Source organism: Paralichthys olivaceus, chromosome 7 (genome assembly GCF_024713975.1).
Source record: "Paralichthys olivaceus isolate ysfri-2021 chromosome 7, ASM2471397v2, whole genome shotgun sequence".
In the NCBI taxonomy this organism is placed as follows: Eukaryota; Metazoa; Chordata; class Actinopteri; order Pleuronectiformes; family Paralichthyidae; genus Paralichthys; species Paralichthys olivaceus.
Genome location: NC_091099.1, coordinates 1,356,843 through 1,371,501, shown reverse-complemented (window position 1 = coordinate 1,371,501; position 14,659 = coordinate 1,356,843). Strand labels below are relative to the sequence as shown.

Below are 14,659 nucleotides of genomic sequence, written 5' to 3'. Positions count from 1 at the left end.
ACTTCGCAGACAGAAGCCAGATGTTCGTGAGGTTCTGACCAGAGTAAAATTTATCTTTCAGGTCTTTGAGAACTTCTGTGGCATGAAACGATTGGAACTGTTTAACAACAACAAATGATTCATGCAATGAAAGAATGACAACGAATCAATGATCGTCAGCGTCGGGAATCTCTGATCCAATCTAATCTAAGTGTTTAGTATTTTACTTGAGTACAGAAATCCTTGATTGTTTTCCTCTGGGTGGAAATGTGATGCCCTGCTCCTCCCCTGACCTTTCCAACCATCGTTCATTCATTTCTCTCCCAAAATCATTCACTCAATCACCTGATTCACCCTCTTCCCCCGTTCTCCCCTTTCACTCTCCCCTGCACTGCATCCTTCCTTTTGTACACCTCTTTCTTTCTCTCCTCCTTAATCTCCAGTTCTCTTCCTCTCTCCAACTCTCATTCCTGCCCTCCTGTCTGCCAGGCCCCTCCTCCTCCGTGCTATCTCTCCCTCTTTTCTCTCTCTCCGTCTCTCGTTCTATCTACAGGAAATGGTTTCTTCCCCCAATCCAGGGGCTTGGAGGGTTGTACTCACTGTCCCAAACAAAGAGGTCACTGTGTGAATCCTCCAAAAATACAAAGAAAAGGAAGGCAGATAAAAATCAGAAACCTGCTCTCATCCGCCTCTCAAACACACGCACACGCACACGCACACACACACACACACTTCACCTCCACTGCACTCACGCCACCAGAGACGCACGATACGATTTTAAACTGTATGTTTCACTCACGAGGTGCAAATACTGTCAATACAGTAACGTTACATTATTCCCGCGTGCACGGCGAGCTCCTGCAGAGCCGCACCCCTCGGAGAATACGTCTTAAAAAAGAAAGAAGGAAAAAAAAAAAGAGAAAAAGTCGAGAGAGCCAGGTTTGATGAGCTGCATGCAAATGACATGTAAAAATATAAAACTGCAATACTTAAAACGGGGGCCGAGATAAGAGATTTGAAAATGAGGCACTCTTGGAAAGCGGGCTCCTGAACTGCCGGAGATGAGGCTCAGAGATAGAGAGGATAGAGGTTTTCCCTCTCCTCTTCTCCTCCCTCACACCTCCTCCTCCTCCTCCACCCTGCAGAAGCCGCTGCAGATGACAGCGAGATGCAGATACCAACCAGTCGTTGCCACTGAGTGATGAACACCTCCTGCCTTTGTCTCCTTTAGCCCTCCTCCACCTCTCTTCTGCAGTTCTCTCGTTTTCCTCTCATATTTCTTTTTCATCTCTCACTTTTTTTTTTGTTTCAGTCGATGGACCTTTCCGTCCTCTCTCATCTCTGTCTCTTATTCCTCTTCCTTCCTGGCCCGCATTTCTGTCTATCAGTATTTTATCTCTTCTGGCGGTTTTTCTCTCCCTCTCTCTCCCTCTCTCTCCCTCTCTCTCTCTCGGGGTGATAGGCTCTTCTGTCAGGGCCAGATAGACACTCCAGGAGACAGAAAGCTACTGTCATGATGTGGGCGAGTCAGACGAAAGGTGAAAGCATATGGAGCGCACGATCCAATCACCACAGATAAAAGCTATAGGTCTCATTAAGGCCACGACGCTCAGGGTCAATGTTTTGAGGTCGATGCCAGTGAACAAAACTGTCAGAGCGTCGACACAGTCGTCGAGGACAAGGATTCACTTTGCGGTGGCTGTTACCTTGTTTACCTCCGTTTGTCAGCAGCGTCACACGAGAACCACAGAACGGGTTTCCAATAAACTTGATGACAGAATGTGACGTGAACCAAGAAAGAACTGGTTAAAGACTGAATTTCAGACGACCGCTGGGTCTAGTGCTCGACTGAGGGTCGTTCTCATTTCCTCTGTAATGTGCCAACATTGGACAATTCACTGTTCGGGGGTCACTCACTCTTATTTTCACCCAAACCGCAGAAAAAAAGCTTCTTTCAGACACAAACTCTGTGGATTTATGGCTCCGCACAGCAGCAGAGGATCGTCCGACTCGTTCACAACAACAGGAACCTGTGTGGGACATTCAGGCGAGGGGCGGAGCCTGTAGAGCAGCAGGAGGCGGGACATGACGTCTAAACTCTGCTGTGTAAAGATCAGTGTTGTTGTCTGCGTCGGCCCTCATCACCGAAACGTCTGGAACCTCCTCGTCTTTCCAAGTTGACGTCTTCGTCTTCTACGAGATATTTGCGTTCTTTCAGTTTCACGTCCGTCCTCTGTGTTAGAAACCTCAGAGACACGCCCCCTCAGGTCTGAGGGCAGCGTGAATCACCAGATGTTAAGAGGACGTGGTCCCCCGAGAGTCAGACGACCTGTGGCCGTGATGTGATTTCACCACTAAAGGTTGGAGAAGTCTCGCTGACAACTCTGATTTCACACGTGCTTCAGGGTGTTAGGGTTTCATGCAGAAGCTCCAGTTCCTCACCTGAGTTGTTGAGGATGAGGGAGATCTGTGTTAAATCCCAGTCGGGGCACTTTAAGCAGTGCAAACAAGGCTTTTGCCCAAATGATATTCATGATACCGCTCCACTCGCTTCTACAACAACCCATAAGCCAACAAAGATAAGTGTGGTCTGATACGAAGAGAGAGGGTAGGCTGCCTCAAATCACATTTAACTCACATTTATGTATCTGCCTCAGGAAGACGAGGACGATTTGAATCTTGAAGGGAACCACAGCACAAAATTAAAATTTGTACTCAGTGTTTTTACAGGTAGAAACTCTCGCACTTTAGGAAGCTCCACGTGTATCACATCCTTCTGGGGGGCATCACAGAAGGTGTCTCAACACTCACCGTAATCATCGATTTGTCATCTTCTGTCGGAGCACCGTTTTAATTAATATTCTAATTTGATGGGCGGAGGAGAGGGAGAAACAGAGAGGCAGAGAAACACTGTTGATGAATCCAGATAAAATATAAAGATCAGAATCCAGTTGTAAACAAACCAGCTCAGAGTCAGTGTGTGTGTGGGGGGGTGGGTGGGTGGGGGTGGGGGGGGGGAGACAGAAACTAAGGAGGAGACAGAGATCACCTTCACTCGTCCTTCCAGGGGAGTGAGGAGCGTAAAGGAGGCAGAGATAGAGAGTGAGAAGAGACTACCCAAAAAGTGTTTGAAAAGCCGTGGGTGGCGCGCCTTATCGCCCCAGTTCTCCTGGAGAGATTATTGGGGGATTAGTGCGAACGCTTGTTTCTAAAACATGATGAAAAGACGTTTGGCGCGTGATAACGCTTTGAACTCCCCTACTCTGCTCCTTCTAGGATCAGGCCTTCAGGCTGCCTTTCCACGAAAGACAGGATTGGGGTGGGGTGAGCTGCTGGGTGCTGCTGAAGGAGGGGAGACAATAGAGAGAGTGTCGTACGAGGAGCTTCTCCCGCGGCGCGGCGGCGAGACGACTTCACTTAAAGATGCAACAGGTGCAGCAAACTCCGCGATGAGCATCGACACTCGGCCGCTCTCACTGAGCGGAATTTTACAGCAAATCTGCAACTTCTGTCCAATAACATGCACTGGCACTATCAGTTAATTAAAGCAGGATCCAATCAGAAGGGGAGCAGATATAATATCAGATCTGTTGCGTACGATCCAATCACACGAGCAGACGGGGGGGAACGCTCGGTCCTGGGCTGCCACCGGAGGACTCGGCTGTTCACTCAACCAAAAACTGTGAGGAATCAGCAGCCGGCTGATCAGCTGATCAGTAAACATTATTATACCCTGTTCTAAAGTCCAACAGCCATATCACACAGAATATATTTAAATAGATAAATGGTTTCACGCCTCTTTCTCAAGAGATGCAAATGACAGGATTTCCATATGACACAGGCCAGTTAACACGGAGCTAATCTACTGAAGGAGATCTGTTGGAGGGAGAGCGAGGACTGGATCTCATCTCTCTCCCTCTCCCTCTCTCCCTCTCTCTCTCTCTGCCCCACCCTGATTTCTCCCAACCAGGAAACTCACCAACAACCACACGATGAAGACGTATAATTAATATTCAATTTACAAAAACAACCACGATCACAAACAGATGGTGGAACACAGGAGATCCTCGGGTCGTGATAATACTGTCCAGAGAAGACAGATGGTTTGAAAGAGGACTCGGACGTTGGACGTACGGGCGACGGACAGTTTGATACCCGTCTGGATTTTACTGACAAATGTTTTGAAACATTAAATATTGTTCTTGCCTCCAAATGACACGCGTGTACAGAGAGTGTGTTCTGTAATCCACTGTAGGAATGCAGTGTGATGGGTCCAGCTTTAGTGGGAGATGAGCAGATTTCTCCTCTCCAATTCACGGAGGAGGATAGCCCTGACCCCTGCTGACCCACGAGGGAGGGAGGCAGGGAGGGGGGAGGATGTGGAGTGACAGGGGGAGAAACACAGGAGGAATGTGAGATTACAGCCACTATCTCCAGGAGATACTGAAGGTCCGTCTCCTCACTCCTTCAGTCCACAGAAGGGGGTGGGGGTGGGGGTGGGATGAGGGAGCGGAGAGAAAATGGGTTTTAAGAGTCGGAACGAGATGTTTTCCATATGAATGAAAAACCCTCAAAAGAACAAAAATGGACTTTACAGTTTAGAGGAGGAAGAGGACGGTGTGGGCAGAGGAAGGGAGGGGAAGAACAAAAGGTGATGGGTGAGTCAGCGTGTGTGTCTGAGTACTCGGGCACACACACACGCACACACGCACACACACACACACACACACACACACACACACACACAGACACACACACACACACACACCGCACACACACACACACAGACATCTATCTGCACACTCAGAACCTCACTGATAATAAACGAAATCTTAGAAATGAGAGCCTATCAAGCAGGAATCAATCACTGGGGTTTGTTGTCCAGGAGGATGGCGCCATGTGGAGATAAAAAGGCAGGCGGACGTCTGGAGAGGGCCGGGAGGACGGGAGGAGAAGAGGGGGAGAGGAGAGGAGAGGAAAAGAGAGGAGAGAAGAGGAGGGGAGAGGAAAAGAGAGGAGAGGAGAGAAGGGAAGAGGAGAGGGGAGAGAAGAGGAGAGAGGAGAGGAGAGGAGAGGAGGGATGAGAGGAGAGGAGGGAAAGGTGAGAAGAGGACAGGAGAGCAGGATGTATGGACGGATGGATGGATGGATGGACGTAAAAAGCTGCGAGGTCGTGTGGTATTTGTTTGAACTCCGTCTAAGCTGGATGTGAGCTGGTTTGGTCACAGATGTGTCTCCAGATGTTAAACTGGACTAAAATGGAAGTTTTTACAACGAGGAATGAAAACAACATGAAACACTCTGGTGAGATAAGGAGGTGAAACTGGGAGAGATTCAAATGAAGCAGAAAAATGAGGTAAGAACTTTGTGTGTGTGAATGACCTGCATGTGTGTGTGTGTGTGTGTGTGTTTTCTAAGGAAGCCTCTCCCAGCTTCAGTATCATATGATTAGATGGACTTGCACATGATGCACGAACCCAGCCTCTGATAGGGCTCCATCCGGTCCCACTGTTCCCAAGGACCACACACACACACACACACACACACACACACACACACACACACACACACACACACACACACACACAGTCCAACAGTTCATTCATCGTCTCTCTTCGTTAAGCGACCTTTGACCCCCCCCCCCCCCCCCCCTCACCTCAGCATTACAACACGCAACCCGTGTACGACAAGACATGTTCTTGAACACACTAAAGACTTCACGGTGAACACGACAGATTCCTTCATTCAGATCCATAAAAATGATTCTCTAAGAAATCAGTGAAAGTGTTGAGACGCCTCCTCGTTGAAGAAAGAAAAGCCCTGATCCAGACGCCTCCCTGAAAACACACCTCCTCTCTCCACATCGTGGAAAAATACATCCAGTCGATTTTTGTGCGATGCTGCTCAAAAAACAAACGCAGATAAAAACACTAGGTTCTTGGTAACAATGGTTCCTGTCTGATTAAAAAGAAATCTCATATTTATTCTCTAATTACATGGAACAGTCAAATAAGAATGAATGTGTCATATTAATTAACTACTTTAGGTCAATCAATAATTATTTAGCTGACAAAATGTCAGAAAATAGTTAAAAATACAAATTAACTGAATTTTTTTTATAATCATTAGTTCCAAAACAAAAACACAGTCAATTTACATTTATGTTAAAAAATTAAAAAGCAGGAAATCTTCACATTAGAGAAGCTGGAACCAGAGAAACGCAGCTGATTGATTGACTGAGCTCAACTTCTACTTATTTACTGAATCTGTGAATTACATGATCAAACTTAGATGTTTCTATTCTCTTCCTCGATAAACGGAACAATTTCAATATTTCGCTTGTTTTAATAAAACAGTAACCATCAGACGTCTGTTCTAAAATACCAACCTGCTCACACTGTCATGATCTCTTGATCAGAGACGACGGGTCGACAAACTCAGATTCACAGATTCAACATCGTGGCGTCAGTACACACTTAAAATCATGTATTCATCATGTAAACGATTGAAGAGATCCTCTCTGAGCGTGAATCAACACTTTGATTGGACAGTGGTGACGCTCCGGCTCTTACCTCGGCCTCCTCCTCGTCTGCGCTGCCCTTTGATTGGACGATTCCCGGGTAAGGACCCCACGTTGTCTCCGGGTGAAGGTCCCTGCCGGCCACCACCCTGCTTTCGCCGCCTTCTTCACTGAACTCCAGGTCATCTGTGGAGGAGCAGAGGGACGGTTCATCCTTCAGATTGAACTCACGCAGTGATAATGACCTTATCATTCACCCGCTGCTTTTATCCAGGAAGTGACAAATGATGGAGGGGCACTTATGAGCATTTACAGAATCTTTCATTTTCTTTTTTCATTATAACTCTGTGACAAATTCAGACATGTTGTTGTTCTGATAAATATAAAGATGTTGAGTTGAGGCACAAATTCCCATCAAAGTATCAGTTTCAGCTCTGACTGAAACACAAGGTTCAGCAGAGAGCAGCTGACAGGCTACAAAACATTTAGCCAAACAATCGACAAAAGCATCATGTGGCTTGAACTTGACCTGAACCCCGGCAGCAGCAGCAGCTCAGACCAGCGAGAGTGACGACAGAGCAACAGCAGGGGGAGTTTAACACAAGCTGAGCACTCTCTGTCCTGCTCGGTTCAAACGGGGGAAACTTCTTGTGTACTTCCTCAAAGTGATAAGTGCAGAGCAATGGCAGTGACGGCTGTGGTCTGAGCCTGCTGCAGCCCAGATAGAGCCAGATAGCCAGGAGGCACGGAGGCCTGATTCATTTATTTGAAAAAGAGACAGCTCGGAGTGCAGGAGGAGCAGCTGTCGGTTACTTTAGAAAAGTTTCTGCAAATCTGAGGAGAAAACGGAGAAGTTTGAGAAACACTAACGAGACGTTGGGATTAGCGGCAGCTGAGCAGCCTCTGGGCCGGCTGCTGAGAACAGTCTCGTTCTCTCTCTGATCAACAAACACAAAATAAAAGACAAAAAAATAAAACCCTGTCCTCTCACCGCCTCCCCCCCCCTCACTCATCTCATCCATGGTTCAGGCGACTGTTTCGGGGGGTCGGTCTAAAGTGGCGGGCCTGATAAGAGTGTTTGTCTAACACTCTCCATGTCAAAACACTCATCTATCTTCTCTGTATCTATCCCCACCAGAGAACAACGGACAGACGCTGATAAAATGGCTTTCCCACAGCCGGTGGGGGGGGGTGGAGGGTAAGGAGGGTTATGGAGGGGAGGAGGGAGCAGGAAGTGTGAGTGTGGTTAGAGGGAAGAAAGTGGGCGGGATTCAGGGAGGTCAGACGTTTGAGTTAAAAAACATTTAACAGCCAAACAGCAGTTGAAAATAATGTGTCGGAGTCAGAGAGGCTGAATCGATGGCGTCGCACAGGAAGAGACTCTGCGGCATCGTGAACGACACACTCAGAATCAAGAGATTTGGAGAATAAGATTCTAGTTTTATGAAAAATGAGGGAACCAGTAAAGAGAAGACGAGCTCTGAGATGTTCGACTCCTTCTGGATCCTAATTCTTGTTTCTTGAGAAACTATCCCCAATAATTAGCAAACAGTGAAATCAATGTATGTCCCTTTAAATATAATATATATATATTATATATAATAATACTGTGTTGTGATCTCCTCAGACGTGTGTTGTGATGTTGGATTCCACCACCTTTCACCGAGCTCTTTCTTCTGCCGTGTGGTGCAGGTGACCAGTTGACCTGGTGGTTTCTGCTCCGTGAGCTCCCACGCTGTTTGCTCTTGCATCAGGTTGTCCAACAGGTGCCGTCACACCTTGTTTGCCAGTCACGGTGCACCGTATGTCACGCTGTCACCGCTCCCCCCCCCCCCCCGCTTCTTTCATTATCGTGCCCCGGGGCCACATGAGAGCGTGACACTGATGCCAGACGCAACAGGAGCTGACCTGACGAGGGTCAGGTTGGGCTTCATATTTAATTTAAAGGTTTTGGGTGAAGCTTCATTTCCCAAGTATTGTTGACAAAATCACCACGTTAAAAAAACCGGGAGGCCTTGGTGAGCTGCGTTCGGGGCCTCGAGCAGACGATAGCCGTCAGATTCAAATGTTCCAGCTTTGAGTCGGCGTCAGGTTTCAGCCCGAGGTCACGCACCACCGCAGACATGACTGCTCAGTCAGTCTAACCTGCCGGCAGCAGAGTCTGAAGTCCAGCGTCTGTCAGCCCGGTATCCTATCTCCTATCATCCTATGGGGCCTCAGTTTGGCCACACTGACCCTGCTTATCTCCGCACTCCATCAATGTCCAGTCTGCTGCCGCGCCATTGGCCGGTCATCACCACATGGGACTCTTATCAACCTGACCGGCTCCATTGACCGTCGTTGTGCAACAGAGTGAGGATCTGACCTCAAAGAGACAACACAGATATTAACTTATAAACAAGTCCGACACAAACACTGTCAGGTGAACGAACACATGTTCATCCTGCTGCTCCCACGACTCGCTGAGTTACTCACGATTCTCAAAGTTCACGCTTCGCTTCTTTTCTTTTCTTTTTTAGTTAAATGGGCTCAAAAGTTTGTCTGGTTTCATTTTGAAAGTTAGGCTGCCGGTAGTTTTGGAAGAGATGGACACAGAAGACGGCCTCGTCTACTACCGGCGGTTATTTCCCCTCGGTTTAAAAAAAGATAATCTTTTATTAATCTCACAATGAGAAACTTTGCCAATGTCACAAGTGGGATCTCCATCCACCCAACGAGCAGTGCTAACCCAACACAACCGGTGTATATGTGTGAAATAAACTTTGATGTAATTAGTTCCCGAACGCCTCGTTTCACAAAACACACAGATACACAGAGTTAATACACAGAAGGTGTAAAAATCAGTTCAAGTGACGTCGAACGTCTCAAACACTGAGATCTAATATATATATGAGAGTGAGCAGGGTGTTAATCTCTTATTCTTTAGTGAGAGCGCTACAGGCCGAAAGTATTCAGCTCATTTTCTCAGCTCTTATTATCGTTATGATTATTGATGATCTGATTAAGAAAATGCTCAGATGCTGAAGAGCAGCTGGTTAATTACCGGCAGCGTCAGCACAGTGGAACAGGTCGGTGTCAGTGAGTCTGGTTAATAAAACAGTCTCACGCTGGTGGAGAGAAAGTGCTATCAGTGCACCTCTGCTTAATGGGTGCACTTTGCTAATCCCAGCAGGTCGGCTGTGTTCGCTGGGGTAACACGAGGCCTCCGACAATCCTAATCCCTGTTAATTACCCCCCCCGCCCACCACAGACCTGCAGAGTAACCCGGCGCTCCTTATCAATATGGCTGCACTGGCTGCAACTACCACGGTTGCTCTGTATGATACTACACCCATTGTTGTTGTAGTGCATGTACACACACACACACACACACACACACACACACACACACACACACACACACACGTCATTCTGTCCGTCTGTTCTTCTGCAGATGACCCAAACAGTACAGGGCTGGTTATCATTATGAACCAGCTCCACAGAGTCCACACAGCGTCACTGATTTAGCTCTGACACACACACACACACACACACGCACACACACACAGTAATAGTAGTATAGTAATGACATAGTAATAATTGTAGTTACCTGTGTGAGAGTCACCTGGTTATTGAATGTTAGTGCATGTAAACACAACTAATCTGTTACACACACACACACACACACCCCCTGTCAGCAGCTACACACACAGACACACACATCGTCAGCAGCTACACACACACACACACACACACAGACACAAAAGCTTATCAATGCGGACGCTTCAGCAGCCACTGGGGCGTCCAGGCCTCTTTGATGAGCCAACACAATAAAACAATCAGTCTGTCATTAATGAAATGACTAAAGCAATTAACTGATGAGTGTTGGGGGGGGCGGGGGAGGGGGGGGCCGAGCTGAAGGTGGCAGGCGGCCATTATGAACAGATCATAGAGTTGATGATGTCGTTACAGGATTTTTGGATCAATCGAAACATTTCTGAAGGTTTTCCGTGGAAACGGTTCGTGGAGGTGGAGTCAGAGGATTGAAAAAGTTTTTGTTAAAAGAGCATTGGATTGTTCAACCAGTCGGAAAACGGTAAAGTAGAGCGAGAGCTCAACACGTGAATTTCTGGTGAACTAATCTTCATGCATCGAATGTGAAAACCAGCACAACACAACATATTGGTTTGACTCGGTGACACATCAGTACTTTAACAGGCAGAGCAGCAGGTACCGTCAACCTGGAAGGAAATTAATTAAATCTGTGGGTGGGCTCTTATCTTCACTGTCATATTATATTATTAACACATGGTACTTAGTGGAAACTGTCCACAACTTTGGGAGGAATCCAAAACTGTGCTCTTACCTAAAGCTGATATCTCTGAGATTTACAGGCTTGTTAAGAAGCTGAGAGGTTTTATTAAATGTCCTTTTTACCAATTCAACAGCTTCTTTTCAATATAATCTGTGTTTGGAATTAAAGTTACACACGAACGTCTGGTTCCATCCACTCCGAGCTCAGGGAATAAAGAGTCAGACATGAATAATCAAACATGATGACAGAGTCCTGGACAAACAGACGCCTCACTGGATATCAATGTGAAACAAGGGTTAAAAAAAAAAGGTGTAACCCAACACTGATGCTCTGCTCTATCCTCCCTAATTGATTTTTAAAAAGACTATTGTTGATATCAAATGAGCACATCGCGGCACAGCTATTGATTTTTTGACACCACACAACAGGAAATCATTATCTGCGTGCTGCTCCGACCCCGCACTAATAGGTGGGGTTTAACCTTTGTTGAATGACAAATCCCAACACGTCCCGCTGCTGTATTCTCTCTCTCTCTCTCTCGTCCTCGTGGGACACCCGGGATAAAGCGTCACAGTTCTGTCCATGGAGGAAACGTCTAAGTTTGAGTTCTGTGTATCTGCCAAGTACACAAATACACAAATACCCAGTCCACCTTAACTGATCAGTGGCGGGATATCAGGACCATGAAGCGTTAAGGTTTAAGCATGGTGTTCCTAATAAAGTGAGTGGTGAGAGGCTCGTCGACATGTGTTTAGTGAACTGATGAATTCAAGGCCCGGACACCAACAAACCTTCTTTTCTATCAGACTCAGGTTGTGGCATTAGGCCGTGTGCACGAATACGAAGCTGCAGAAGCAACACAACGAGCCACACTAAGATAAACAGCCCCGTGTTTGAGATGAATGCTGTATTTATTAGAAGTAAAGCAAATCACACGGATTAGAGAGATTTAAAGAAAGGCTAAAATATTTACTCATGAGTTACAAGGAGCCAGAGGTGCTGATTAAAACACTATAGTGGATCATATTGGTTTACTTTACACATCTGGACCTCAACACTTGAATCTGTTGCTGCTGGAATTATCGTGATAAACCACAGTTTCATATCAATGACGAACCAGAAATGTCTCCAGCTTTGTTCCCGTGTTTTGATGAAGCGTCCCCAGCTTTTCCACATTAATGACCACTGACGTTATTTATAATGTCGCCTGATAAAAGGCCTCAATCCAGCAACAAGCGAGACCTGATTGAGCCTTCTCCCCTCCTCTCTCCTCCTCTCTCCTCCTCTCTCCTCCTCCTCGCCTCGCTCCACCATCATCGTCCACCACGCAGCACCCCTGGGTCCCTGGAGTCCGGCAGCTCGGCTCAGCGGCAGATAGACATTTCTGGGATAGACATCTACTGCTCAGGACCACGCAATCATTTCCATTTTACCCTCTGTTGCACAGGCGAGATAAGACACCTGCGTAGCCCCGCTAATCAGATGAGCTTCAACAGAACTTTATCATTGACATTTACCACTGTTTACCCAACTAATTTCTCTTAACTGCACTGCTGAACTTTTATCTACAAAATACATACACCACCAGAAAAGAGCAAGAAGCAAACATGCAAATTCACAAATATGCGAAGAAAGATAAAATGAGGAGGGGCGAGGGTGGGGTGGGGGGTGGGGGGTGAAATTATTTTTTTTTCTGTTCAGAGGACGAAGGGTGTGAAAAGAAAACAAGTGACAGGGCAACTGTGGATGAGAGGAGCCGTCCTCCCTCCGCAGAGGAAAACTGATGTCCACAAACTGAACGCAGGGAAACAGTTCATCCAACGCACCGGTTCATTCTACACGTTTCACTTGTGTCATCACGTCACCTTGACCTCTGACCTTTCGGAGAAGGTAACAGCTTGTAGAGGAGGTGAGGGTGAGTTCCTCTGCTGCTGAGGTCAGAGGCGTCAGAGAGCAGCTGAGTCCTGATTCGTTGCGTTCACCGGCTGCGCTCACGCCCACACGTTTTCATTTCAAAACAAAACCGACCGGCGTTTCGGCTCCGCATCAGAAAAACACATGTCACATGACCGTGCACTGATCACGTGGTGCAAACAGGAAGCAGATTGTGTGCGGTGCAGTCGGTTGCTTAGTTACTGGAAATAATATTAACGAGGAGCAGCGATGGTGTGAAAAGTCAGAGCAGGGATCTATTTTCTTGGAACTGTTACTGACAGGAAGTGTTAGCTGCGCTTTGTATTCACCGCTGGTAGTCGAGTCATGTGACTGTTAAGAACCAATCAGGAGGAGGATGTGGAACTTCAGCGTTTGAGGACACAGTCTCCACGGGGCTTCACGGTCTATTTGACTTTAAACTACAGTTTGAGACGGAAACTGTTCACTGACGCTATAAATCAAGTGAAACAGGAAACAGTCACAGTTTTTTGGCTCTTCACTTCACTTCAGAGTCTACTTCCACTTCTATACAGCCTTCAATCCAGGGAGGGCTGAAATGTAATTGTTTTATTAACCAGTAGTTTTCTTAGAAGAATGAATGAATTTAAAAATGCTCTGCGTTCAGAAGAGAACTCGACATTCAGGCTCAAAGTAAAACATCCGTCACTGGAGCGTCATGACTCAAGGAGAAAATCATTCTAATGTGAAACTGTGTCAGAGAAAAAGAAAATGAAAGTGCACGAGTGTGTGCACCTTAATGAGTGAATGTGTGTGAGAGGGCACGAGCTTCACGAGCACGTGCACACCACCACCACCACCACCTCCTCCATCTCTCCCAGCCCTGCCGCTCCCCTCTGCTGCAGCCTGTCACAAATTGAAAGTGGAGACCTTCCAGAAACTATCCCTGATAATCACACATAAATTAATTAGAAAATGTTTCTTGACATTCTCTACACACAGACGGCGGAGGGGAAAAAAGACTGAGGCAAAGCCACAAAATTAATTGTACGGTATGTGACTCCAATAATTAATTCAATCATTAATTCATGTCTGATTTAACAACTCCTTCTGGCTTCTGCGAAAAAGGACATTTCAATCAGGCCGGTATCGGCTGCCGCAGCGCAGAGCTGCAGCGAGAGACGTGAAAAAAGTTAAAGAGTGATAGACTTGCTCGACACACTCAGGGTCATTTAGAGGTTCAGCAATTAAACTGACAAGAGCCAGAAGAGAGCAGCGAGGGACGAGAAAAAACAAAAGGAACATGAGACGAGCTTCACAGAGCAGAAACTCCCAGAGTCCGTATCTAGAAAGAAAACACAGAGAGCATCTTCATGTGACATGTCCGCTTAATGACGGAAGAAGATTCAGAAAGGAAACCGAGAAGGTTTAAAGATTCAGTCTCTTTCATTTCTCTTCTGACCTACGACACATTTCTGACTTTTTACATGTTCTGATCCTGAACCTAAAATAGATCCGAGGCGCTCATTGTGTAAAGAACATTTAATTCACTTGTTGGATTGTTTCAAACAAATAAACCTTTTCTTTTTCTCAGCGTGGACACGTTTATCAGGAGACGACTCCACCACACGGGACGTTTTGTCGTAGGTACCTAACGTTCGTGTCTCGCTGTCACTGAGCGTCCTGACCAGGAGGATGATATTAAAACACCCACATGAGATGGCTCCACCCAGCCTGACGTGGGTCGGTGCCAACAGACGAGCACAGACCACTGCAGCGTTATCAGTCGTTAGCACCGATGGGTCTATCATTGTGGAAGATGGCTGGATGTGGAGCACCCCGACAAGTTCAGCACACACGTGTATTTCTGTGTGAGAGGTGCAGGATGCGGGGCGGGGGCTGCAGAGAGACGCCTGGAGTCTGATCGGCCGGTAATCAGCGTACCACCACAACCACCAGCACCAGCACCAGGC

General features: G+C 46.8%; 1 protein-coding gene across 1 annotated transcript in view; it reads right to left on the bottom strand.

Annotated features, from left to right (window-relative positions):
• Positions 1 to 14,659, bottom strand: part of zfpm1 (zinc finger protein, FOG family member 1) — a 76,146-nt gene that overhangs the window by 14,887 nt on the left and 46,600 nt on the right. The window contains exon 4 of the mRNA XM_069528513.1: positions 6,552 to 6,685. Within this exon, the coding sequence (XP_069384614.1) occupies positions 6,552 to 6,685 (134 nt within the window). The remainder of the gene's footprint in view (positions 1 to 6,551; positions 6,686 to 14,659) is intronic.